General features: G+C 47.8%; 1 protein-coding gene across 3 annotated transcripts in view; it reads right to left on the reverse strand.

The window, feature by feature from the left end:
* Positions 1-27,500, reverse strand: part of LOC115117816 (tensin-1-like) — a 351,789-nt gene that overhangs the window by 193,437 nt on the left and 130,852 nt on the right. For all 3 annotated transcript variants that reach the window (XM_065015952.1, XM_065015960.1, XM_065015958.1), the window contains exons 2-3: positions 19,429-19,543; positions 1,654-1,691 (exon numbers count right to left, since the gene is read on the reverse strand). In XM_065015952.1, the coding sequence (XP_064872024.1) occupies positions 1,654-1,691; positions 19,429-19,543 (153 nt within the window). The remainder of the gene's footprint in view (positions 1-1,653; positions 1,692-19,428; positions 19,544-27,500) is intronic.

The raw sequence follows: 27,500 nt of genomic DNA on the forward strand, positions 1-27,500 counted from the left end.
AGAGTTGGAGGAGGGCAGAGGGAGCTGGGTAGAGTTGGAGGAGGGCAGAGGGAGCTAGGTAGAGTTGGAGGAGGGTATAGGGAGCTAGGTAGAACTGGAGGAGGGTATAGGAGGCTGGGTAGAGTTGGAGGAGGGCAGAGGGAGCTAGGTAGAGTTGGATGAGGGTAAAGGGAGCTATGTAGAACTGGAGGAGGGTATAGGAGGCTGGGTAGAGTTGGAGGAGGGTATAGGGAGCTGGGTAGAGCTGGAGGAGGGCAGAGGGAGCTGGGTAGAGTTGGAGGAGGGCAGAGGGAGCTAGGTAGAGTTGGAGGAGGGTATAGGGAGCTGGGTAGAGATTGAGGAGGGTATAGGGAGCTGGGTAGAGATGGAGGAGGGCAGAGGGAGCTGGGTAGAACAGAGAAGGGTAGAGGGAGCTGGGTAGAGCTGGAGGAGGGCAGAGGGAGCTGGGTAGAGATGGAGGAGGGTAGAGGGAGCTGGGTAGAACTGAGAAGGGTAGAGGGAGCTGGGTAGAGTTGGAGGAGGGCAGAGGGAGCTGGGTAGAGTTGGAGGAGGGTTAGAGGGAGCTGGGTAGAGTTGGAGGAGGGCAGAGGGAGCTGGGTAGAGCTGGAGGAGGGCAGAGGGAGCTGGGTAGAGCTGGAGGAGGGTAGTGGGTAGAGCTGGGTAGAACTGAGGAGGGTATAGGGAGCTGGGTAGAGCTGGCAGCTCTGGAATATTTCAGTAATGGCTGCCAGATGAAGGGCGGTGACGTGTGTGTGTGTGTGTGTGTGTGTGTGTGTGTGTGTGTGTGTGTGTGTGTGTGTGTGTGTGTGTGTGTGTGTGTGTGTGTGTGTGTGTGTGTGTGTGTGTGTGTGTGTGTGTTGTAAACCTAAAGTCTAGTAAATCTCTCACTGCAACGTATTGTAAAAAATCTATGCTTTCTCATCTCCAGCCCTCCTTCAACACCTCTCTCTCTCTCTTTCCATCACTACTTCCCATCTTCTTCTAAGTGCCCCCCCTTCAAAAACACCAAGCCCGTCGACCATGTAGCGAGCTGCCGTTTATTTTTAGAAGGGGGTGATGTCGAACATACAAAGGCTCAGCCAAGTCAAACACATACTGGGACAGCCTGCACTTGTTTTCAGATTCCTCCAACATTAGGAGTGCAGGAACACTGTTCCTGCCGAGGTCCCGTCCACCTCATTAACACAACATTACCTTCTGATAAGCTATGCTTGGCTTTGAAGGAAAGAGAGTTGAGCTAACTAAAGCACTAAGAGCTAACCACAGGAGGTTGGTGGCACTGTAATTTGGCAGGACGGGCTCATGGTAATGGGAGGAAGAGAAATCAGTACAATGGTATCAAATAGTAAAACACATGGTTTCCATGGTTTCCATGTGTTTTGATGCCATTCCATTCGCTCTCCGTTCCAGCCATTATTATGAGCCCTACTCCCCTCAGCAGCCTCCTGTTGCGTCAACAGAGGATGACTTGGTAGAGCTACACTGTACTTGACTCTTGTGCACTTGAGATGTGACGTGATGACATAAGATGTCATGACAGTTCATAACAACCTACATGTAAAAAGTGTAGCTGCCTAAAAAAGACTGCGTTCCCATTGCTTAGACATGCCCATTCGGCAACATAAGAGCCCTGAGAAAAGATGCTGCTCTTACCTTCACTTCACATGTCTTGTGGCAAGTCAACCGGCACACTAGAAGATGGGAGAAAAACAGGAATTCAGAGTTAGTTTACATTTCCTAAAAAGTATTACATTCAAGCATTGCTGAGCGGAAGGAAATGCATCACTGAGTAAATGAAAAGAGTGTATTGAAATTCTACCTCGTCAAAGTTCAACATGTTTACTCTATGGTCAAAGTAAAATATTATTGACTGTTAAAGACTGCCCACTACCGGGGTCTGGGATTTGGTGCTCTTGGGTCTGAAGAGAGCAGGATCTGGCGAGAGAGAGCAGGGCCTGAAGAGAGAGAGCAGGGTCTGGCGAGAGACAGGGTCTGGAGAGACAGACAGGGTCTGAAGAAAGAGACAGGGTCTAAAAAGAGAGACATGGTCTGAAGAGAGAGAGAGAGGCAGGGTATGAAGAGAGAGAGAGAGTCAGGGTATGGAGAGAGTCAGGGTATGGAGAGAGAGAGTCAGGGTCTGAAGAGAGAGAGTCAGGGTCTGAAGAGAGAGAGAGAGGGTCTGGAGATAGAGAGAGAAAGGGTATGAAGAGAGAGAGAGTCAGGGTATGGAGAGAGGGAGACAGGATCTGAAGAGAGAGACAGGGTCTGAAGAGAGAGACAGGGTATGATGAGAGAGAGGTTCTGGAGAGAGAGACAGGGTCTGAAGAGAGAGAGTCAGGGTATGAAGAGAGAGAGAGAGAGAGTCAGGATATGGAGAGAGAGAGAGTCAGGGTATGGCAAGAGTCAGGGTATGGAAAGAGAGAGTCAGGGTATGGAGAGAGAGACAGGGTCTGAAAAGAGAGAGAGAGTCAGGGTATGAAGAAAGAGAGGGTCTTTAGAGAGAGACAGGGTCTGAAGAGAGAGAGTCAGGGTTGGAGAGAGTCAGGGTCTGGAGAGAGAGACAGTGTCTGAAGAGAGAGAGAGTCAGGGTATGGAGAGAGTCAGGGTATGGAGAGAGAGACAGGGTCTGAAGAGAGAGAGAGTCAGGGTATGGAGAGAGTCAGGGTATGGAGAGAGTCAGGGTATGAAGAGAGAGAGGGTTTGTAGAGAGAGACAGGGTCTGAAGAGAGAGAGTCAGGGTATGGAGAGAGAGAGTCAGGGTATGGAGACAGAGAGTCAGGGTATGGAGAGAGAGAATCAGGGGGAAAGAAGAGAGAGAGTCAGGATCTGGGGAGAGAGACAGGGTCTAGAGAGAGACAGGGTCTGGAGAGAGACAGGATATGGAGAGAGAGAGAGAGTCAGGGTCTGGAGAGAGAGAGAGGCAGGGTATGGAGAGAGAGAATCAGGGTCTGGAGAGAGAGAGTCAGGGTCTGGAGAGAGAGAGAGAGAGTCAGGGTATGAAGAGAGTCAGGGTATGGAGAGAGAGAGTCAGGGTCTGGAGAGAGAGAGTCAGGGTATGAAGAGAGTCAGGGTATGGAGAGAGAGAGAGTCAGGGTATGGAGAGAGAGAGTCAGGGTATGAAGAGAGAGAGAGTCAGGGTATGGAGAGAGAGAGAGTCAGGGTATGGAGAGAGAGACAGGGTCTGAAGAGAGAGACAGGGTATGATGAGAGAGAGGTTCTGGAGAGAGAGACAGGGTCTGAAGAGAGAGAGTCAGGGTATGAAGAGAGAGAGAGAGAGAGTCAGGATATGGAGAGAGAGAGAGTCAGGGTATGGCAAGAGTCAGGGTATGGAAAGAGAGAGTCAGGGTATGGAGAGAGAGACAGGGTCTGAAAAGAGAGAGAGAGTCAGGGTATGAAGAAAGAGAGGGTCTTTAGAGAGAGACAGGGTCTGAAGAGAGAGAGTCAGGGTTGGAGAGAGTCAGGGTCTGGAGAGAGAGACAGTGTCTGAAGAGAGAGAGAGTCAGGGTATGGAGAGAGTCAGGGTATGGAGAGAGAGACAGGGTCTGAAGAGAGAGAGAGTCAGGGTATGGAGAGAGTCAGGGTATGGAGAGAGTCAGGGTATGAAGAGAGAGAGGGTTTGTAGAGAGAGACAGGGTCTGAAGAGAGAGAGTCAGGGTATGGAGAGAGAGAGTCAGGGTATGGAGACAGAGAGTCAGGGTATGGAGAGAGAGAATCAGGGGGAAAGAAGAGAGAGAGTCAGGATCTGGGGAGAGAGACAGGGTCTAGAGAGAGACAGGGTCTGGAGAGAGACAGGATCTGGAGAGAGAGAGAGAGTCAGGGTCTGGAGAGAGAGAGTCAGGGTCTGGAGAGAGAGAGTCAGGGTATGAAGAGAGAGAGAGGCAGGGTATGGAGAGAGAGAATCAGGGTCTGGAGAGAGAGAGTCAGGGTCTGGAGAGAGAGAGAGAGAGTCAGGGTATGAAGAGAGTCAGGGTATGGAGAGAGAGAGTCAGGGTCTGGAGAGAGAGAGTCAGGGTATGAAGAGAGTCAGGGTATGGAGAGAGAGAGAGTCAGGGTATGGAGAGAGAGAGTCAGGGTATGAAGAGAGAGAGAGTCAGGGTATGGAGAGAGAGAGAGTCAGGGTATGGAGAGAGAGAGTCAGGGTATGGAGACAGAGAGTCAGGGTATGGAGAGAGAGAGAGTCAGGGTATGGAGAGAGGGAGTCAGGGTATGGAGAGAGAGAGTCAGGGTATGGAGAGAGAGAGTCAGGGTATGGAGAGGGAGAGTCAGGGTATGGAGAGAGAGAGAGTCAGGGTATGGAGAGAGAGAGAGAGAGTCAGGGTATGGAGAGAGAGAGTCAGGGTATGGAGAGAGAGAGTCAGGGTATGGAGAGAGAGAGAGTCGGGGTATGGAGAGAGAGAGAGAGAGTCAGGGTATGGAGAGAGAGAGTCAGGGTATGGAGAGAGAGAGTCAGGGTATGAAGAGAGTCAGGGTATGGAGAGAGAGGGAGTCAGGGTATGGAGAGAGAGAGTCAGGGTATGGAGAGAGAGAGAGTCAGGGTCTGGAGAGAGAGAGTCAGGGTCTGGAGAGAGAGAGTCAGGGTATGAAGAGAGTCAGGTTCTACAGAGAGAGTGTCAGGGTATGAAGAGAGAGAGAGTCAGGGTATGGAGAGAGAGAATCAGGGGGAAAGAAGAGAGAGAGTCAGGATCTGGGGAGAGAGACAGGGTCTAGAGAGAGACAGGGTCTGGAGAGAGACAGGATCTGGAGAGAGAGAGAGAGTCAGGGTCTGGAGAGAGAGAGTCAGGGTCTGGAGAGAGAGAGTCAGGGTCTGGAGAGAGTCAGGGTATGAAGAGAGAGAGAGGCAGGGTATGGAGAGAGAGAATCAGGGTCTGGAGAGAGAGTGTCAGGGTCTGGAGAGAGAGAGTCAGGGTCTGGAGAGAGAGAGAGAGAGTCAGGGTATGAAGAGAGTCAGGGTATGGAGAGAGAGAGTCAGGGTCTGGAGTGAGAGAGTCAGGGTATGAAGAGAGTCAGGGTATGGAGAGAGAGAGAGTCAGGGTATGGAGAGAGAGAGTCAGGGTATGAAGAGAGAGAGAGAGTCAGGGTATGGAGAGAGAGAGTCAGGGTATGGAGACAGAGAGTCAGGGTATGGAGAGAGAGAGAGTCAGGGTATGGAGAGAGAGAGTCAGGGTATGGAGAGAGAGAGTCGGGGTATGGAGAGGGAGAGTCAGGGTATGGAGAGGGAGAGTCAGGGTATGGAGAGAGAGAGAGTCAGGGTATGGAGAGAGAGAGAGAGAGTCAGGGTATGGAGAGAGAGTCAGGGTATGGAGAGAGAGAGTCAGGGTATGGAGAGAGAGAGTTGGGGTATGGAGAGAGAGAGAGAGAGAGTCAGGGTATGGAGAGAGAGAGTCAGGGTATGAAGAGAGAGTCAGGGTATGAAGAGAGTCAGGGTATGGAGAGAGAGAGAGTCAGGGTATGGAGAGAGAGAGTCAGGGTATGGAGAGAGAGAGAGTCAGGGTCTGGAGAGAGAGATTCAGGGTCTGGAGAGAGAGAGTCAGGGTCTGGAGAGAGAGAGTCAGGGTATGAAGAGAGTCAGGGTATGGAGAGAGAGAGAGTCAGGGTATGGAGAGAGAGAGTCAGGGTATGAAGAGAGAGAGAGAGAGTCAGGGTATGGAGAGAGAGAGAGTCAGGGTATGGAGAGAGAGAGTCAGGGTATGGAGACAGAGAGTCAGGGTATGGAGAGAGAGAGAGAGTCAGGGTATGGAGAGAGAGAGTCAGGGTATGGAGAGAGAGAGTCAGGGTATGGAGAGGGAGAGTCAGGGTATGGAGAGGGAGAGTCAGGGTATGGAGAGAGAGAGAGTCAGGGTATGGAGAGAGAGAGAGAGAGTCAGGGTATGGAGAGAGAGAGTCAGGGTATGGAGAGAGAGAGTCAGGGTATGGAGAGAGAGAGTCGGGGTATGGAGAGAGAGAGAGAGTCAGGGTATGGAGAGAGAGAGTCAGGGTATGAAGAGAGAGTCAGGGTATGAAGAGAGTCAGGGTATGGAGAGAGAGAGAGTCAGGGTATGGAGAGAGAGAGTCAGGGTATGGAGAGAGAGAGAGTCAGGGTCTGGAGAGAGAGATTCAGGGTCTGGAGAGAGAGAGTCAGGGTCTGGAGAGAGAGAGTCAGGGTATGAAGAGAGTCAGGGTCTGGAGAGAGAGAGTCAGGGTATGAAGAGAGTCAGGGTATGGAGAGAGAGAGTCAGGGTATGAAGAGAGTCAGGGTATGAAGAGAGTCAGGGTATGGAGAGAGAGAGTCAGGGTATGAAGAGAGCCATGGTGTGAGAGCTGAGAAGCTTGTCTGGGTTTGGTTGTAACTTACGGGGTAGAATAGTCCAAGATGGATAGAGATGAACCATACTCCAAACTAGACTAACCATACTAATTTAGACTGTATTACAATAGATGCTTAGTCTATTTACAGTGGGGAGAACAAGTATTTGATTGCTGATTTTGCAGGTTTTCCTACTTACAAGCATGTAGAGGTCTGTAATTTGTATTATATGTACACTTCAACTGTGAGAGACGGAATCTAAAACAAACATCCAGAAAGTCACATTGTATGATTTTTAAGTAATTCATTTGCATTTTATTGCATGACATAAGTATTTGAACACCTACCAACCAGTAAGAATTCTGGCTCTCACAGACCTGTTAGTTTTTCTTTAAGATGCCCTCCTGTTCTCCACTCATTACCTGTATTAACTGCACCTGTTTGAACTCATTAACTGTATAAAATACACCTGTCCACACACTCAATCAAACAGACTCCATCCTCTCCACAATGGCCAAGACCAAGGAGCTGTGTAAGGACACCAGGGATAAAATTGTAGACCTGCACAAGGCTGGGATGGGCTACAGGACAATAGGCAAGCAGCTTGGTGAGAAGGCAACAACTGTTGGCACAATTATTAGAAAATGGAAGAAGTTCAAGATGACGGTCAATCACCTTCGGTCTGGGGCTCCATGCAAGATCTCACCTCGTGGGGCATCAATGATCATGAGGAAGGTGAGGGATCAGCCCAGAACTACACGGCAGGACCTGGTCAATGACCAGAAGAGAGCTGTATTGAGGGGAGGATGGATGGGGCCATGTATCGCGAGATCTTGGCCAACAACCTCCTTCCCTCAGTAAGAGCATTAAAGATGGGTCTTCCAGCATGACAACGACCCGAAACACACAGCCAGGGCGACTAAGGAGTCGCATTGTAAGAAGCATCTCAAGGTCCTGGAGTGGCCTAGCCAGTCTCCAGACCTGAACCCAATAGAAAATCTTTGGAGGGAGCTGAAAGTCCGTATTGCCCAGCGACAGCCCCGAAACCTGAAGGATATGGAGAAGGTCTGTATGGAAGAGTGGGCCAAAATCCCTGCTGCAGTGTATGCAAACCTGGTCGAGAACTACAGGAAACATATGATCTCTGTAATTGTAGTACCAAATATTAAGTTCTGCTTTTCTGATGTATCAAATACTTATGTCATGCAGTAAAATACAAATGAATTACTTAAAAATCATACAATGTGATTTTCTGGATTTTTGTTTTAGATTCCGTCTCTCACAGTTGAAGTGTACCTATGATAAAAATTACAGACCTCTACATGCTTTGTAAGTCTGAAAACATGCAAAATCGGCAGTGAATCAAATACTTGTTCTCCCCACTGTAAATTCATTCAGATATACTTGAGTTAAAAAATGACCTCATAGTATTTCTTCTGAAGTAGGATAGAGTGAATGTGCTAGTCCTGAGCACTGATGTTAACTGTAATCTTGTTTTGTAATATAACAACACACGCTGGTATAATTAGTTCATGCCATTTAGTTTATATTTAGACACCTCAAGACTACATTTGCACTAACATTTGAGAGCCTTTGATTATTTAATTAAAGGCCTTGAGAGAAGTGACAGAGTGAAAACCTACAGCACACTTCAACCCTGAGGAGACTCTGGTTCCCAGTGAAAACCTACAGCACACTACAACCCTGTGGAGACTCTGGTTCCCAGTGAAAACCTACAGCACACTACAACCCAGAGGAGACTATGGTCCCCAGTGAAAACCTACAGCACACTACAACCCTGTGGAGACTCTGGTTCCCAGTGAAAACCTACAGCACACTACAACCCTGTGGAGACTCTGGTTCCCAGTGAAAACCTACAGCACACTACAACACTGTGGAGACTCTGGTTCCCAGTGAAAACCTACAGCACACTACAACCCTGTGGAGACTCTGGTTCCCAGTGAAAACCTACAGCACACTACAACCCTGTGGAGACTCTGGTTCCCAGTGAAAACCTACAGCACACTACAACCCAGAGGAGACTCTGGTTCCCAGTGAAAACCTACAGCACACTACAACCCAGAGGAGACTCTGGTTCCCAGTGAAAACCTACAGCACACTACAACCCTGAGGAGACTCTGGTTCCCAGTGAAAACCTACAGCACACTCCAACCCAGAGGAGACTCTGGTTCCCAGTGAAAACCTACAGCACACTACAACCCAGAGGAGACTCTGGTTCCCAGTGAAAACCTACAGCACACTACAACCCTGAGGAGACTCTGGTTCCCAGTGAAAACCTACAGCACACTACAACCCAGAGGAGACTCTGGTTCCCAGTGAAAACCTACAGCACACTACAACCCAGAGGAGACTCTGGTTCCCAGTGAAAACCTTCAGCACACTACAACCCCGAGGAGACTCTGGTTCCCAGTGAAAACCTACAGCACACTACAACCCCGAGGAGACTCTGGTTCCCAGGGTCCAGCTAAATACACTTATTTTATCCAGTCGAAGAGCATGGCACTGTTTGAATACTAAAAAGAATGGAGTGTTACAAAGCTATACATCAAGTGTAATTAACACATTTATAAACTATTGATAGAGCTGTATAAGACTATAAATGACAAACCACCCAGCTGTGGAGTAGTGAAAAGGTATCTTTCCCTGCTTTTCAGAGGAGTTGGCTAGTATTTAATGGAATTAATGAGATGCTACCTTCAACTTTCTTCAAACTGCATGCAGAGACATAAAAGGGCATCCAGGAGTTAGTCTGGCTCTGTGTAAGTAGGAAGACATGCTAAATCCTAACGTATCCCTTTAAGTATTGCACCAAAGGCTGAAAGTGCTCACCTCATGCACTACCATAAAAAGTGGTTTCCTCTCCACTATATTGTTCTCTGGAATACCACTGAACTGTGCTCCACCCACCCTGTCACAGAGTCCAGATACACTGACCCATTCTGTTCCCAGCATATAAGCCCTGAGGTAACACACTCCCCTGGGGTACAAGGGGAAGACAGAGAGAGGAGGACTTCCATATTGGGTGTGAAGGTGGCTGGCGCACAAGGGCCCAGTCAGGCTTTTCCCTTGTTAGGAAGTTAGAGCTCTGCAGTGTAAACAGAGTAGAAATAAAGGAGAACGGGAACGATGGAAGAGGGATAAGAGGGGATGAAGAGGATGGATAGAGGGGTAGAGGAGTAGAGAGAAAAGCCTTAATGTTGACGTTACAGAGCGGGTAGTGGGGAGAGCGGGTAGTGAGGAGAGCGGGTAGTGGGGAGAGCGGGTAGTGAGGAGAGCGGGAACGATGGAAGAGGGATAAGAGGGGATGAAGAGGATGGATAGAGGGGTAGAGGAGTAGAGAGAAAAGCCTTAATGTTGACGTTACAGAGCGGGTAGTGGGGAGAGCGGGTAGTGAGGAGAGCGGGAACGATGGAAGAGGGATAAGAGGGGATGAAGAGGATGGATAGAGGGGTAGAGGAGTAGAGAGAAAAGCCTTAATGTTGACGTTACAGAGCGGGTAGTGGGGAGAGCGGGTAGTGAGGAGAGCGGGAACGATGGAAGAGGGATAAGAGGGGATGAAGAGGATGGATAGAGGGGTAGAGGAGTAGAGAGAAAAGCCTTAATGTTGACGTTACAGAGCGGGTAGTGGGGAGAGCGGGTAGTGGGGAGAACGGGAACGATGGAAGAGGGATAAGAGGGGATGAAGAGGATGGATAGAGGGGTAGAGGAGTAGAGAGAAAAGACTTAATGTTGACGTTACAGAGCGGGTAGTGGGGAGAGCGGGTAGTGAGGAGAGCGAGTAGTGGGGAGAGAAGGTAGTGGGGAGAGCGGGAACGATGGAAGAGGGATAAGAGGGGATGAAGAGGATGGATAGAGGGGTAGAGGAGTAGAGAGAAAAGCCTTAATGTTGACGTTACAGAGCGGGTAGTGGGGAGAGCGGGTAGTGGGGAGAACGGGAACGATGGAAGAGGGATAAGAGGGGATGAAGAGGATGGATAGAGGGGTAGAGGAGTAGAGAGAAAAGCCTTAATGTTGACGTTACAGAGCGGGTAGTGGGGAGAGCGGGTAGTGAGGAGAGCGGGTAGTGGGGAGAGCGGGTAGTGAGGAGAGCGGGTAGTGGGGAGAGCGGGTAGTGAGGAGAGCGGGTAGTGGGGAGAGCGGGTAGTGAGGAGAACGGGAACGATGGAAGAGGGATAAGAGGGGATGAAGAGGATGGATAGAGGGGTAGAGGAGTAGAGAGAAAAGCCTTAATGTTGACGTTACAGAGCGGGTAGTGGGGAGAGCGGGTAGTGAGGAGAGCGGGTAGTGGGGAGAGCGGGTAGTGAGGAGAGCGGGAACGATGGAAGAGGGATAAGAGGGGATGAAGAGGATGGATAGAGGGGTAGAGGAGTAGAGAGAAAAGCCTTAATGTTGACGTTACAGAGCGGGTAGTGGGGAGAGCGGGTAGTGAGGAGAGCGGGTAGTGGGGAGAGCGGGTAGTGAGGAGAGCGGAACGATGGAAGAGGGATAAGAGGGGATGAAGAGGATGGATAGAGGGGTAGAGGAGTAGAGAGAAAAGCCTTAATGTTGACGTTACAGAGCGGGTAGTGGGGAGAGCGGGTAGTGAGGAGAGCGGGAACGATGGAAGAGGGATAAGAGGGGATGAAGAGGATGGATAGAGGGGTAGAGGAGTAGAGAGAAAAGCCTTAATGTTGACGTTACAGAGCGGGTAGTGGGGAGAGCGGGTAGTGAGGAGAACGGGAACGATGGAAGAGGGATAAGAGGGGATGAAGAGGATGGATAGAGGGGTAGAGGAGTAGAGAGAAAAGCCTTAATGTTGACGTTACAGAGCGGGTAGTGGGGAGAGCGGGTAGTGGGGAGAGCGGGTAGTGAGGAGAGCGAGTAGTGGGGAGAGAAGGTAGTGGGGAGAGCGGGTAGTGGGGAGAGCGGGTAGTGAGGAGAGCGAGTAGTGGGGAGAGCGGGAACGATGGAAGAGGGATAAGAGGGGATGAAGAGGATGGATAGAGGGGTAGAGGAGTAGAGAGAAAAGCCTTAATGTTGACGTTACAGAGCGGGTAGTGGGGAGAGCGGGTAGTGAGGAGAGCGGGAACGATGGAAGAGGGATAAGAGGGGATGAAGAGGATGGATAGAGGGGTAGAGGAGTAGAGAGAAAAGCCTTAATGTTGACGTTACAGAGCGGGTAGTGGGGAGAGGGGAGGAGAGCGGGTAGTGGAGGAGAGGATAGAGGGGTAGTGGGGAGAGCGGGGGTAGTGAGGAGAGCGAGTAGTGGGGAGAGAAGGTAGTGGGGAGAGCGGGTAGTGGGGAGAGCGGGTAGTGAGGAGAGTGAGTAGTGGGGAGAGAAGGTAGTGAGGAGAGCGGGTAGTGGGGAGAGCGGGTAGTGAGGAGAGCGAGTAAGTGAGGAGAGCGGGTAGTGGGGGGAGAGCGGGTAGTGAGGAGAGCGGGGTAGTGTGGGGAAAGAAGGTAGTGGGGAGAGCGGGTAGTGGGGAGAGCGGGTAGTGAGGAGAGCGGGTAGTGAGGAGAGCGGGTAGTGGGGAGAGCGGGTAGTGGGGAGAGCGGGTAGTGAGGAGAGCGGGTAGTGGGGAGAGCGGGTAGTGAGGAGAGCGAGTAGTGGGGAGAGAGGGTAGTGGGGAGAGCGGGTAGTGGGGAGAGCGGGTAGTGAGGAGAGTGAGAGCGGGTAGTGGGGAGAGAAGGTAGTGAGGAGAGCGGGTAGTGAGGAGAGCGGGTAGTGAGGAGAGCGGGTAGTGAGGAGAGAAGGGGGGAGAGAAGGTAGTGAGGAGAGCGGGTGTGAGGAGAGAAGGTAGTGAGGAGAGCGGGTAGTGAGGAGAGCGGGGAAGTGAGGAGAGAAGGTAGTGAGGAGAGCGGGTAGTGAGGAGAGCGGGTAGAGAGGAGAGCGTGTAGTGAGGAGAGCGGGTAGTGAGGAGAGCGGGTAGTGAGGAGAGAGGGTAGTGAGGAGAGCGGGTAGTGAGGAGAGAAGGTAGTGAGGAGAGCGGGTAGTGAGGAGAGCGAGTAGTGAGGAGAGCGGGTAGTGAGGAGAGCGAGTAGTGAGGAGAGCGGGTAGTGAGGAGAGCGAGTAGTGAGGAGAGCGGGTAGTGAGGAGAGCGGGTAGTGAGGAGAGCGGGTAGTGAGGAGAGAAGGTAGTGAGGAGAGAAGGTAGTGAGGAGAGAAGGTAGTGAGGAGAGCGGGTAGTGAGGAGAGAAGGTAGTGGGGAGAGCGGGTAGTGAGGAGAGCGGGTAGTGAGGAGAGCGGGTAGTGAGGAGAGCGGGTAGAGAGGAGAGCGGGTAGTGAGGAGAGCGGGTAGTGAGGAGAGCGGGTAGTGAGGAGAGAAGGTAGTGAGGAGAGAAGGTAGTGAGGAGAGAAGGTAGTGAGGAGAGAAGGTAGTGAGGAGAGCGGGTAGTGAGGAGAGAAGGTAGTGAGGAGAGCGGGTAGTGAGGAGAGAAGGTAGTGAGGAGAGCGGGTAGTGAGGAGAGAAGGTAGTGAGGAGAGCGGGTAGTGAGGAGAGCGGGTAGTGAGGAGAGAAGGTAGTGAGGAGAGAAGGTAGTGAGGAGAGCGGGTAGTGAGGAGAGCGGGTAGTGAGGAGAGAAGGTAGTGAGGAGAGCGGGTAGTGAGGAGAGAAGGTAGTGAGGAGAGCGGGTAGTGAGGAGAGAAGGTAGTGAGGAGAGAAGGTAGTGAGGAGAGCGGGTAGTGAGGAGAGCGGGTAGTGAGGAGAGCGGGTAGAGAGGAGAGCAGGCAGTGCGGAGAGCGGGCAGTGAGGAGAGCGGGTAGTGAGGAGAGCGGGTAGTGAGGAGAGCGGGTAGTGAGGAGAGCGGGTAGAGAGGAGAGCGGGTAGTGAGGAGAGCGGGTAGTGAGGAGAGCGGGTAGTGAGGAGAGAAGGTAGTGAGGAGAGCGGGTAGTGAGGAGAGAAGGTAGAGAGGAGAGCGGGCAGTGAGGAGAGCGGGTAGTAGAGAGAACGGGTAGTGAGGAGAGCGGGTAGTGAGGAGGAGTGGGTAGTGGGGATAGCGGGTAATGGGAGAACGGGTAGTGAGGAGAGTGGGTAGTGAGGAGAGTAGGTTAGAGCTAAAACCTACAGGAGGTTCCTCTCCACGAACAGGGTTAGAGTTGAAACCTACAGGAGGGTTTCTCTCCAGGAACAGGGTTAGAGTTAAAACCTACAGGAGGGCATCTCTCCAGGAACAGGGTTAGAGTTAAAAACCTACAAGAGAGTTTCTCTCAAAGAACAGGGTTAGAGTTCAAACCTTACAGGAGGGTATCTCTCCAGGAACAGGGTTAGAGTTAAAACCTACAGGAGGGTATCTCTCCAGGAACAGGGTTGGAGATAAAACCTACAGGAGGGTATCTCTCGAGGAACATGGTTAGAGTTAAAACCTACAGGAGGGTATCTCTCCAGGAACAGGGTTAGAGTTAAAACCTACAGGAGGGTCTCTCTCCAGGAACAGGGTTAGAGATAAAACCTACAGGGGGGTCTCTCTCCAGGAACAGGGTTGGAGATAAAACCCACAGGAGGGTCTCTCTCCAGGAACAGGGTTAGAGTTAAAACCTACAGGAGGGTCTCTCTCCAGGAACAGGGTTAGAGTTAAAACCTACAGGAGGGTCTCTCTCCAGGAACAGGGTTAGAGTTAAAACCTACAGGAGGGTATCTCTCCAGGAACAGGGTTAGAGTTAAAACCTACTACAGGAGGGTCTCTTTCCAGGAACAGGGTTAGAGTTAAAACCTACAGGAGGGTCTCTCTCCAGGAACAGGGTTGGAGATAAAACCTACAGCAGGGTCTCTCTCCAGGAACGGGGTTGGAAACCCCTACAAAGTTCAAATCTTTTCCAATACTTTGTTGATGTATAAATTAATGAGGTACTCGTGACAAATACTACAATTCAAAGAACTCTGCGGGTAGTCAGCCTGTGTTTGCTGCAGCATATTTGATGTTCTGCTTCCCTCTAGTGGTGATCTTGACTCAACAGCATTTCTGCATTTCTTAAACGCCCGGGGGCATTCAAGATTTCGTTTTTCTTATGTTTTGTATCATACTGTACAACAACTGATGAAACTAACACTGTAAAAACCGTCTAATTTCCTGATAGCTGCTGGTTGAAAATGCAATCTGAACAGCAGTGGAGGCTGTTGAGAGGAGGACGGCTCATAATAATGGCTGGAATGGAGTGAATGGAATGGTATTAAGCACATGGAAACCATGTGTTGGATGTGTTCCAAACTTCTCTGCCAATAACATCCTAGTTTTCAGATTACATATCCCTCCCCACTCTCAGACAGTCCTTATTGCTTGAGAAAAATGTTTTGCTAAATAGCTAGTTTGGTATTTTATTTTATTTTAATGGAAAACTATTACAGAAAGGTACTTAATTGTTACTCAGAAAATATTTGATATTGTGATAAATACGTCTGCACTGTGCCTTCAACTGAACAGCAATTGTGTCCACATTGTCCTTGGAGACCACAGTCTTTTAACTGTCAGCCTGGTCATGTTATCATCTGTCTGTTAAACTCTTAAGGATCGGACCCTTTTTTTCAATTTTCGCCTAAAATGACGTACCAAATCTAACTGCCTGTAGCTCAGGACCTAAAGCAATGATATGCATATTCTTGATACCATTTGAAAGGAAGCACTTTGCAGTTTGTGGAAATGGCAATGAATGTAGGGGAATATAATACATTAAATGCTCTGTTTTTGTATTTTTTTTGTACCATCATGTTGAAATGTAAGAGAAAGGCCAATATATGACTTAGGAATCTACGCACCATTTAGATTTTGGCCACTAGATGGCAGCAGTGCATGTTCAAAGTTATAGACTGATTCAATTAACCATTTTATTTCTGTTCAAAATGTTATATGAAGACTTCCCAAATGTGCCCAATTGGTTTATTAATACATTTTCAAGTTCATAACTGTGCACTCTCCTCAAACAATAGCATGGTATTCTTTCACTGTAATAGCTACTGTAAATTGGACAGTGCAGTTAGATTAACAAGAATTTAAGCTTTCTGCCAATATCAGATATGTCTATGTCCTGGGAAATGTTATTTTTACTTACAACCTCATGCTAATCACATCAGCCTACGTTAGCTCAACCGTCCCGCGGGGACAACTTTCAGTCTTGTCATGTTATCATCAATCTCAGTCTGTTAACTGTAGCCTTGTCATGTCATCATCAGTCTCAGTCTGTTAACTGTAGCCTTGTCATGTCATCATCAGTCTCAGTCTGTTAACTGTAGCCTTGTCACGTTATCATCATCAGTCTGTTAACTGTAGCCTTGTCACGTTATCGTCATCAGTCTGTTAAAGCCTTGTCATGTTATCATCATCAGTCTGTTAACTGTAGCCTTGTCACGTTATCGTCATCAGTCTGTTAACTGTAGCCTTGTCACGTTATCATCATCAGTCTGTTAACTGTAGCCTTGTCACGTTATCATCATCAGTCTGTTAACTGTAGCCTTGTCACGTTATCATCATCAGTCTGTTAACTGTAGCCTTGTCACGTTATCGTCATCAGTCTGTTAAAGCCTTGTCATGTTATCATCAGTCTCAGTCTGTTAACGCCTTGTCATGTTATCATCATCAGTCTGTTAACTGTCAGCCTTGTCACGTTATCATCATCAGTCTGTTAACTGTCAGCCTTGTCACGTTATCGTCATCAGTCTGTTAAAGCCTTGTCATGTTATCATCATCAGTCTGTTAACGCCTTGTCATGTTATCATCATCAGTCTGTTAACTGTCAGCCTTGTCACGTTATCATGATCATGTGATAATCAACTGATGAGGGGGACAAGTGTCCCTGAAAACAGTACTAGTTCTGTAACAGCACTATGATAGGGCCATTGACCTGCAATGTGTAGGATAATCCAGTAGAGGGTATTGAATGTATAATGTCAACAACATAGAAAGACTGTTTTCCTTCAGTTTGTATGATGCAGACATGGTGGTCCAATCTACTACATGTTGGGTGAGTGTGGAGCTGAGCCCCTACAGTTGTGTGTGTGTGTGCACATGTGTGTGTGTGTGTCATCATCAGTCTCAGTCTGATGAGGATTGACCACAATTTCTCAATGACATTAAGGTCTGGGGAGTTCCCTGGCCATGGACCCAAAATATCGATGTTTTGTTCCCCGAGCCACTTAGTTATCACTTTTGCCTTATGGCAAGGTGCTCCATCATGCTGGAAAAGGCCTTGTTCGTCACCAAACTGTTCCTGGATAGTTGGGAGAAGTTGCTCTTGGAGGATGTGTTGGTCCATTCTTTATTCATGGCTGTGTTCTTAGGACAAAATTGTAATTGAGCCCACTCCCTTGGCTGAGGAGCAACCCCACACATGAATGGTCTCAGGATGCTTTACTGTTGGCATGACACAGGACTGATGGTAGCGCTCACCTTGTCTTCTCCGGACAAGCTTTTTTCCAGATGCCCCAAACAATCGGAAAGGGGATTCATCAGAGAAAATGACTTTGCCCCAGTCCTCAGCAGTCCAATCCCTGTACCTTTTGCAGAATATCAGTCTGTCCCTCGTGTTTTTCCTGGAGAGAAGTGGCTTCTTTTCTGCCCTTCTTGACACCAGACCATTCTCCAAAAGTCTTCGCCTCACTGTGCGTGCAGATGCACTCACACCTGCCTGCTGCCATACCTGAGCAAGCTCTGTACTGGTGGTGCCCCGATCCCGCAGCTGAATCAACTTTAGGAGATGGTCCTGGCGCTTGCTGGACTTTCTTGGGCGCTTCACAAAAATTGAACCGCTCTCCTTGAAGTTCTTGATGATCCGATAAATGGTTGATTTAGGTGCAATCTTACTGGCAGCAATAATCTTGCCTGTGAAGCAGTTTTTGTGCACAGCAATGATCACGGCATGTGTTTCCTTGTAGGTCTGTTATTTGAACTCAGCATGACAGAGTGATCTCCAGCCTTGTCCTCGTCAACACTTACACCTGTGTTAACGAGATATTCACTGACATGATGTCAGCTGGTCCTTTTGTGGCAGTGCTGAAATGCAATGGAAATGTTTTTGGGGGATTCAGTTCCTCTGCATGGCAAAGAGGGACTTTGCAATTAATTGCAATTCATCTGATCACTCGTCATAACATTCTGGAGTATATGCAAATTGCCATCATACAAACTGAGGCAGCAGCCTTTGTGAAAATTTATATTTGTGTAATTCTCAAAACTTTTGGCCACGACTGTACAGGACTCAGAGTAAAGCAGTAAGCCAATAGGATTCCTCTGTTTCCCCAAGCCAATAGGATGCCTCTGCCTCTGTGTTTCCCCAAGCCAATTGGATGCCTGTTTCCCAAAGACAATTGGATGCCTCTGTGTTTCCCCAAGCCAATAGGATGCCTGTTTCCCAAAGCCAAATGGATGCCTCTGTGTTTCCCCAAGCCAATAGGATGCCTGTTTCCCAAAGCCAATTGGATGCCTCTGTGTTTCCCCAAGCCAATTGGATGCCTGTTTCCCAAAGCCAATTGGATGCCTCTGTGTTTCCCCAAGCCAAATGGATGCCTCTGTGTTTCCCCAAGCCAAATGGATGCCTCTGTGTTTCCCAAAGCCAATCGGATGCCTCTGTGTTTCCCCAAGCCAATTGGATGCCTGTTTCCCAAAGCCAATTGGATGCCTCTGTGTTTCCCCAAGCCAAATGGATGCCTCTGTGTTTCCCAAAGCCAAATGGATGCCTCTGTGTTTCCCCAAGCCAATAGGATGCCTGTTTCCCAAAGCCAAATGGATGCCTCTGTGTTTCCCCAAGCCAATAGGATGCCTGTTTCCCAAAGCCAAATGGATGCCTCTGTGTTTCCCCAAATCAATAGGATGCCTGTTTCCCAAAGCCAAATGGATGCCTCTGTGTTTCCCCAGGCCAAATGGATGCCTCTGTGTTTCCCCAAGCCAAATGGATGCCTCTGTGTTTCCCCAAGCCAATAGGATGCCTGTTTCCCAAAGCCAAATGGATGCCTCTGTGTTTCCCCAAGCCAATAGGATGCCTGTTTCCCAAAGCCAATTGGATGCCTCTGTGTTTCCCCAAGCCAATTGGATGCCTGTTTCCCAAAGCCAATTGGATGCCTCTGTGTTTCCCCAAGCCAAATGGATGCCTCTGTGTTTCCCAAAGCCAAATGGATGCCTCTGTGTTTCCCCAAGCCAAATGGATGCCTCTGTGTTTCCCAAAGCCAAATGGATGCCTCTGTGTTTCCCCAAGCCAATAGGATGCCTGTTTCCCAAAGCCAAATGGATGCCTCTGTGTTTCCCCAAGCCAATAGGATGCCTGTTTCCCAAAGCCAAATGGATGCCTCTGTGTTTCCCCAGGCCAATTGGATGCCTGTTTCCCGAAGCCAATTGGATGCCTCTGTGTTTACCCAAGCCAAATGGATGCCTCTGTGTTTCCCCAAGCCAAATGGATGCCTCTGTGTTTCCCCAAGCCAAATGGATGCCTCTGTGTTTCCCCAAGCCAAATGGATGCCTCTGTGTTTCCCCAAGCCAATAGGATGCCTCTGTGTTTCCCCAAGCCAATAGGATTTGTCCGTGTTTCCCCAAACCAGTAGGATGCCTCTGTGTTTCCCCAAGCCAATTGGATGCCTCTGTGTTTCCGCAAGCCGCGGGCGAGGCAAGACAAATATTTCACTTGTGTAAGCCAGGCTAAACAACCAGCAGGCTTCCCCCCTGTTGCTTCATGTGTAGAACTATCAAGAACCAGACATTTCCACTAGCCAGGAAGCTGTGGCCACGTTTTAGTGGCTAGCCAAGCCCAGTGTCTCTACTGTCTAGACTCTAGCCTGTAGGTTTGCTAGGGATTGCCAAGACCTGGGTAGCAATACTGAGCTAACTGTCATCCAGCTTTGATGAATCACAGACCTCTATGACTGTATTGTTTATTTTCTGTAGTCCCATTGTATTATGTCATTCATTCAATTCTCAATATCCAACTAGAACACCATTTGATTACTAAGCAAGCTATCAATCTAATCAATGAAATGAGTTAAAAGCCTGATTAACACACTAGCATTGAGTGAATTGAAAACCAGCAAGTCCCTGACCTCCCCAGAGCCACTTAAGACTATTTTAGCACAATTACTCACATTGACCAAAACAGTGACCTTAAGTGACCCTGAATGACCCCTTGACGGCCCCCGGTTACCATGGTAACACTCAGACAAGGTCAGTACTAACCTTTGCAAATTAGCCCCTCCTGGCTGACGGTCTGTTTGCACACGCCACAGTGCTTGCTCTTCTTGAACGTCTTCACCCGAAAGGTGTGTGAATGGATCCCCTCAAACTCCTCAGGCTGCAAAAGGAAAAAGACAAAGAGTTGGAGGGTTAGTGTTCAATAGCAGATGGCTCAGTTGGTTTGAGGCATGACGGTGTCGATATAAAGTGGGTTCATTTGTGTGTAGGCCACGGTATTTGCAAGGGTTTTGTGTGGACAAAGTCATTTGGACATTTCTCACAGACTAAGAAAATGACCTTGCATATACCATCACCCACGATAGTAATAATAGTCAAATTCACATCGTCTGTCAGTATAAGTTAGTTTAAAGGAACTGCATCTATAGGCATAGTCAATTAAACTTTTATAATTTGCTAAGTGCTTAGATTAGGGATGGGCAACCGGCACCTCACAGCCCTTTTGTAGGCCTTCGAATCTACACCCCACCCCCCTCTCAAAAATATTATAAACAGCAAAACAAATCAAGCTTTATGATGAAACTGGCTCTCATGAGGACCGCCACAGGAAAGGAAAACCCAGAGTTACCTCTACTGCAGAGGATAAGTTCATTAGAGTTACCAGCCTCAGAAATTGCAGCCCAAATAAATTCTTCACAGAGTTCAAGTAACAGACACATCAAGTAACATCATCAACATCAACTGTTCAGAGGAGACTGCGTGAATCAGACATTCCTTATTGAATTGTTGCAGAGTAGGTGAACGGATGATCTCTGCATGTGTAGTTCCCACCATGAAGAATGGAGGAGGAGGAGTGATGGTGTGGGGGTGCGTTGCTGGTAATACTGTCAGTGATTTATTTAGAATTCAAGGCACACTTAACCAGTATGGCTACCACAGCATTCTGCAGCGATACACCATCCCATCTGGTTTGCGCTTAGTGTGTCTATAATTTGTTTTTCAACAGGACAACGAACCAACATACCTCCAGGCTGTGTAAGGGCTATTTGGCCAAGAAAGAGAGTGATGGAGTGCTGCATCAGATGACTTGGCCTCCAGAATCACCAAACCTCAACCCAACTATGAAGGTTTTGTTATGAAATGGACCGCAGAGTGAAGGAAAAGCAGCCAACAACTACTGAGCATATGTGGGAACTTCTTCAAGACTGTTGGAAAAGCATTCCAGGTGAAGCTGGTTGAGAGAATGCCAACAGTGTGCATAGCTGTCATCAAGGCAAAGGGTGGCTACTTTGAATAATCTCAAATCTAAAATATATTTTAAAAAATTTGGTTACTTCATGATTCCATGTGTTATTTCATAGTTTGATGTCTTCACTACTATTCTACAATGTAGAAAATAGTAAAAAATAATGAAAAACCCTTGAATGTGTACGTGTGTCCAAACTTTTGACTGGTACTGTATATACAGTACATAGATTTTCTGGATCTCAACCTTCTGTTGAGAGTTAGAATAGTAGAATACACAAGGTGTAATTTCAAAATGTGGTTGTGAATCAGCAAATGTTCTCTTGTTATGTCAATCACTGATAGTCACTCAATTAGCACGTCAGCTAATATTTTTTTTAAATTGGTAAGTTAGTCTAGCGGCCAGCTATCTAAACTTGTAGTAATCATGGTCGATTTACCGACTGGTGGGCCCTCACAAAATTTTGCTTAGGGCCCCCAAAAGGCTAGGGCTGGCTCTGACAGCATGTGTGGGTATGGATGTGGGTATGCAGACCCACGAGCCACTGCGGCCCCTCATGAGTTAGTGCCCCCCCCCTCCATCAAAGTTGAACTCCCTGGCTTAGATAATTAACATAATATTCTTCAAATTGACTTTGGTGGTAGGACTTTTTTACCTAACTTGAGATGAAAGGGGAAAGGGGTTTACCTAGTCAGTTGTACAACTGAATGCAATCAACTGAAATCTGTCTTCCGCATTTAACCCCACCCCTTTCATTCAGAGAGATGCGGGGGGGCTGCCTTAATTCACATCCACGTCTGAACGCACAGAACCCAAACCTTTACACATCATAGACAAAATATTTCTACAGTTGTTGTCCACTTTTGTGCAAAGATGTTAGAATTTGGCCCAACAACTGTAGAAATTGTACACTTTGTCTGAGTGCAGACACTCAGCTGTCCTCTACACGTGTAACAGTGTAACTTTAGACTGTCCCCTCGCCCATACCCGGGCGTGAACCAGGGACCCTCTGCACACATCAACAACAGTCACCCTCGAAGCATCGTTACCCATCGCTCCACAAAAGCCGCGGCCCTTGCAGAGCAAGGGGAACTACTACTTTAAGGTCTCAGAGCAAGTGACGTCACCGATTGAAACGCTATTTAGCGCGAACCACCACTAACTAAGCGCGCGTTTCACATCCGTTAAACAAGGAAGTAGTCCCCATTTTCTCTACTCTGAGAAACAAGAACAACCACATAACCCCATCTCCCTCCACCCCCCCCTCCCTCCACCCCCCCCCTCCCTCCTTTTCCTGGGCCACTGCTGCAAGCCCCCTGAGATGATTCCTATCTGACAGTGTCCACAGTGCAGCCTCCCCTGAAAGGACCCCCTGTCTACAGCCAGCCAGCCCCCGTGTTTTCATTCTCCTATAATTACATCTCAACTGTTCTCCCTTCTTCCAGTCTGCCTTCTAAAACCCGCTCGTTGGCAGGGGAGTCGGGGTAACAGAAAAGTCAAAGTGTAGGACAACCGTCTCCCCTAACGTCTCGGCTCGCTGCTAAACCTGTGTCATGTTCCCTCTTTGTGGTCAGCCTGTCCTCAATGGACGACTTTGGGGGAATCGGTGACATCACTTCCTCTGAGTATTTGCTCAGCTGGTCCCGATTTTGGTATTTTTGAGTTTCTGCTCTGTGGGATACTAAACCCCGCTAACACATGGTCTGTTGGCCCAACAAAGCAATATTGAGCCAATATGACAAAATGATTGTACAAGTTAAGAGAACACACATAACCAGGAGATATCCTGCACGTATGTCACCTGTCTGGAAAGTGAATCAAGACTAACATGTAAACACAGAGGAAAGAATGTACTGTATAACTGTATAACTGTAGAATGTACTGTATAACAGAGACCTGGGGACTGAATCGACCCCCAATGCATTGTGGGATAGCAAAGATGCAAAACAGACCAGATTCTATAACCTACACCCTTCCCTTCTTACATGGTGTAGTGTGTGTGTGTGTGTGTGGGCATTCACATTTCTCTTAATATAACTCCCTACATATGCTTTATGAGGAAGAAACACTGAGGAAACTGATGAGGGCTTACTGAATGCTTTTCAAGGCAGGAAACGCAGGCCAGAATGGCTTTTTAACATCCATCTAGCTTCCATTAAGCGTGTGCTCGCTGGACAGGGTTAAGAAAAGCCATGTGGTTGGCACATTGACCAACTTTACAGAGGGATTTTATATGGCATGGGAATGCAACAGAGGAAAGGACAGGGAACATCCAGGAATGGCACAGTATGGAGTGACGGTGTGCCATTGAGAATGCCCAGGCCTGAGAGAATTCCCAGACCGGCCACTGCAGCCACACCAGTGATGACTGTGGTGTATACACCGTTTAGTCGTCAATCCCAAGCAGTCGGTAGGAAAAGTGTTTTAAATGCAGTAAGGCAAGGTTAGAGGTAAGCACTTCAGCAGACTCTAGCTTGCTCTCCCCCACCACCTCTCTACATACTGTTTATGGCACACCACCCTGCATCCCACTGCTGGCTTGCCACTGAAGTTATTAAGCAGCGTTGGTCCTGGTCGGACCCTAGATGGGAGACCAGATGCTGCTGGAAGTGGTGTTGGAGGGCCAATAGGAGGCACTCTTTCCTCTGACCTAAAAAAGAAATATATATATATATATATATATATATATATATATATATATATATATTTATATATATATATATATTTATATATATATATATATACCAATACCCCAGGACAGTGATTGGGGACATTGCCCTGTGTAGGGTGCTGTCTTTTGAGAGGGACATTAATGTGGTCACAAATAAAATCCCATGATGCTTATCGTAAGAATAAGGATTTTAACCCCTCTATCCTGGCCCTCATGGCCACCTAATCATCCCCAATAGGCTCATTCATTCCCCAGGTCGTTGCTGTAAATGAGAATGGGTTCTCAGTCAACTGGCCTGGTAAAAAAGGGTTAAGTCTACATTATCTCTCTCTTTTGGTCTTGGTCCCTTAGAACATATCTTTCATCGCACTTTCGTTCTCTCTGTCTCTTTCTCTTCCTCCCCTCTACATTTCTCCCTCCCCCACTTAGCAGAGAGGTAGATTTATGGATGTCTGTGCAGTCTACAGGAAAGCCAAAGGTCTGGTTCCCATGACAGGCAAAGATTAGTGTCGTCTCCCTCCAGTCAAAAGCTAAATATAATTTTATCATCAGACTGATTTAGCATAAGGTGTTTGGGTTAGGACCAGGATTAGCATTAGCCTCGGTTAGCATTATGTTATGTTTAGTCAAATGACCATGACGGTTAGCAGCAGCAATGCTAGCATCATGTGCATAGTTCAATGATTGTTGAGCTTAGCTTTAGTGGGGCAGTCATAATCTAGTGCTTACTAGCTAAAATGTACATCCTGCCTCAATATCAACTGCTTATGTATCACTTTGACATGACACCAAATACCTAGTGTGTTGTAGTATTTTCTCTGTTGCTATTCCCACAGCTTTTCCGTAGCCTACCAAAGTGCCTCTTGGGCTTAGCCTTGAGACTAACCCTAAACAACAAACTGCTGTTAATCTCAATGCAGCACCTGACCGGCACTCCTATGGGACTGCATATCTCTCCCTGAGCCACATGGTGACGACTAGACAGCCTGACCCTTCATTCCATCTCAGGGCTATGCCTTGCCACGGCCTAATGTGATTAGCCTAATCTGGTTAGCCAAAAACAATGACTGGAGCTGTGTTGGGCGGCCATCTTGGCAAGGCCATCTCAGAAGAGGGATGAACCTGTCTGGCGTGACTACATGATAATGCAAGCATTCCATGACAACGCTCAGCCTGGGAATCTGTTTGTTTGTAGGAGATCATATGTGCGGGGAAACGTCAAAATTCATTGGTTGTTGCCAATCCAAAACATTAGTGGGAGAGAATAATTGGCATAGGCCCTACAACTAGATGTAAATGACTTATACAAAAAGCGTGTTCTTCGCCACAGATCTAGCATCAATTTCCCCTACCACCAATCCTAACCTTAACTATTAGAGGGATACAGAAGAACCCGATATTGTCAGCCGTTACAGAGAAAGAAACATTATGGAGACACTAGTGCCCCACAGCTGTCTACCTTCTAACCACATTAACCCCAATACCCCAAAACAACATGCTGAGGTGATCTACTATTTCTGGCCTGAGGCATGAATGGGATCTATTCTTTATTTTTATTTTTTTACTTCAGGGGGACACTGAAACTCTGACTCATGTCAGTGAACGCAGTGTGTTAGCAAGAACAGCTTCATCAAATACCACCCAGGTCAATGCAAATAATTCTACATACATGTTGTATCATATTTATCTGGCTGTAAAGTCAATTATCAAAGAATAAAACTGGAACAAAGAATCAAACTGGAACATGGTTGGAAATGTATTCATTATTTTGGATTCCAATCAAATGACCCAAACAATGTGCAGGATTTCTAAACTGTTCACACACGCACACACACACACACACACACACACACACACACACACACACACACACACACACACACACACACACACACACACACCTGTTTGTCACCTAGTTTTGCTATAAAAACGTGGGTCCTGGAGTCTCCTATGCAGGCTTTCATCAAAAACGTAGTTTTGTTCCCACTTCCCAAGAAGAAGAGAGCTCAAGACTGAATGTGAACAAAAACAACCACGGTATCATGTATCCACAGAGGTAACACTTCTTCAAACATTTATACATAATCCATCTGGCATCTATTTTTTCTCCCCATGTGAACATTGCCTACATCACAGAATAGCAAATAAACTGCCTCTTTAGCCTGGTTCAGAAGCCTATTACTCTGTGTAGGGGAGAGTGGACTAAATTAAGTCAAAAGGATAAGTTGAGCCACCCTTGTTTCTAGGAAACTAAATATTTAGGAAGAGTCCAGCACCCCCTTTCCCTTCCCATTTTGGAGGCAGCAGGTAGCCTGGCGGGTAGGAGCGTCTGGCCAGTAATCCCTGAGCTGACAAGGCAAAAATCAGTTGTTCTGCCCCTGAGCAAGGCAGTTTAACCCACTGTCCCCGGGCGCCGTTGATGTGGGTGTCGATTAAGGCAGCCCCCATTGCACCTCTCTGATTCAGAGTGGTTGGGTTAAATGCGGAAGACAGAATTCAGTTGTACAACTGACTAGGTATTCCCCTTTCCCTTAATGGAGTCTGTGAAAGAACTAATCATATGGAAAAAAACTGATTTCACCAAGTCAAATGAATGTATTATATTCGAGGTTTCATGATGCATGTATGTAAACCAAAGTAGATAATGTTAAGATAGTTCTATACATCAGTTGGGGTCTCTACTAGCTTCAATATGAGGTCATAAACCTAGCATGAAAGGGAACCCTTGTAGCTGTGTGGGTTAATATAGTCAACATGTTTGCATTGGGGTAAGTTGAGCCAATGGCCATGGGGTAAGTTGAGCCAATGGCCATGGGGTAAGTTGAGCCAATGGCCATGGGGTAAGTTGAGCCAATGGCCATGGGGTAAGTTGAGCCAATGGCCATGGGGTAAGTTGAGCCAATGGCCATGGGGTAAGTTCAGCCAATGGCCATGGGGTAAGTTGAGCCAATGGCCATGGGGTAAGTTGAGCAAATGGCCATGGGGTAAGTCGAGCCAATGGCCATGGGGTAAGTTGAGCCAATGGCCATGGGGTAAGTTGAGCAAATGGCCATGGGGTAAGTCCAGCCAATGGCCATGGGGTAAGTCCAGCCAATGGCCATGGGGTAAGTCGAGCCAATGGCCATGGGGTAAGTCGAGCCAATGGCCATGGGGTAAGTCGAGCCAATGGCCATGGGGTAAGTCGAGCCAATGGCCATGGGGTAAGTTGAGCAAATGGCCATGGGGTAAGTCGAGCCAATGGCCATGGGGTAAGTTGAGCCAATGGCCATGGGGTAAGTCGAGCCAATGGCCATGGGGTAAATTGAGCCAATGGCCATGGGGTAAGTTGAGCAAATGGCCATGGGGTAAGTCGAGCCAATGGCCATGGGGTAAGTTGAGCCAATGGCCATGGGGTAAGTTGAGCCAATGGTTGAGCCAATGGTAAATTGAGCAAATTCAAGTGTTTTCTTCCTAGGTATAACGCAAGACATTATTGCTGGGATATGAAGTATCAACAGGGCCTGGCCGATGTTAAAAGTAATTTAACAAGTCAAAATGTTTTGTTAGGCCTTAAGTCTGTTAAAATATGCCTAAAAGGGGTAAAAGACAAAAAGTGATTGTGTTAAATTGTGTTTGTTTCATTCAGTAGGGACATTTGTAGGTGGCGTAGCTTACAAGATACCACTTTCTTTTAACAAGCTATGTTTTCAAAACTGTAATGTTTACATTAATTCTGATTATTTCCAGGGAAACACAACATCCTGAAATATGTTGATATCTTTGTTAGAAAGACTACTACATTTCCCCTGACAGAATGTAATAAATGGCACAACTTACCCCACTCTCCCCTAGCTGTGTTTCCTTCCCTCTTGCAGACAGAGAGTGAGACAATGTCAGGGACACTCACAAATACACACACGTCAGACAGGCAAAATATGTCTCAATCTCAGTCTATTCAGCCCAGGGAGTCCCATTGCATTTGGCTCTCGCTGAGAAAAGAGTGGATCCCCAAAATAAATCAGACTTCTAGTGTTTTCCTCCCCTATTGACCAGGGATATGTAACAGAAACCAGGAGAGTCCAGCAAAACACTTTTGGAAAACTTCAGACCTTCTGCCTGGCCCCACATGTCAGTCACTCGTGGACTCTCAGCGTACTACCTAATGGTTTAATTCCCATTCGCAATTTGGGCTGAAGCTCATATTCTGTTTTTTCTTAACCA

This window comes from Oncorhynchus nerka, linkage group LG3, assembly GCF_034236695.1.
Source record: "Oncorhynchus nerka isolate Pitt River linkage group LG3, Oner_Uvic_2.0, whole genome shotgun sequence".
Lineage (NCBI taxonomy): Eukaryota > Metazoa > Chordata > Actinopteri > Salmoniformes > Salmonidae > Oncorhynchus > Oncorhynchus nerka.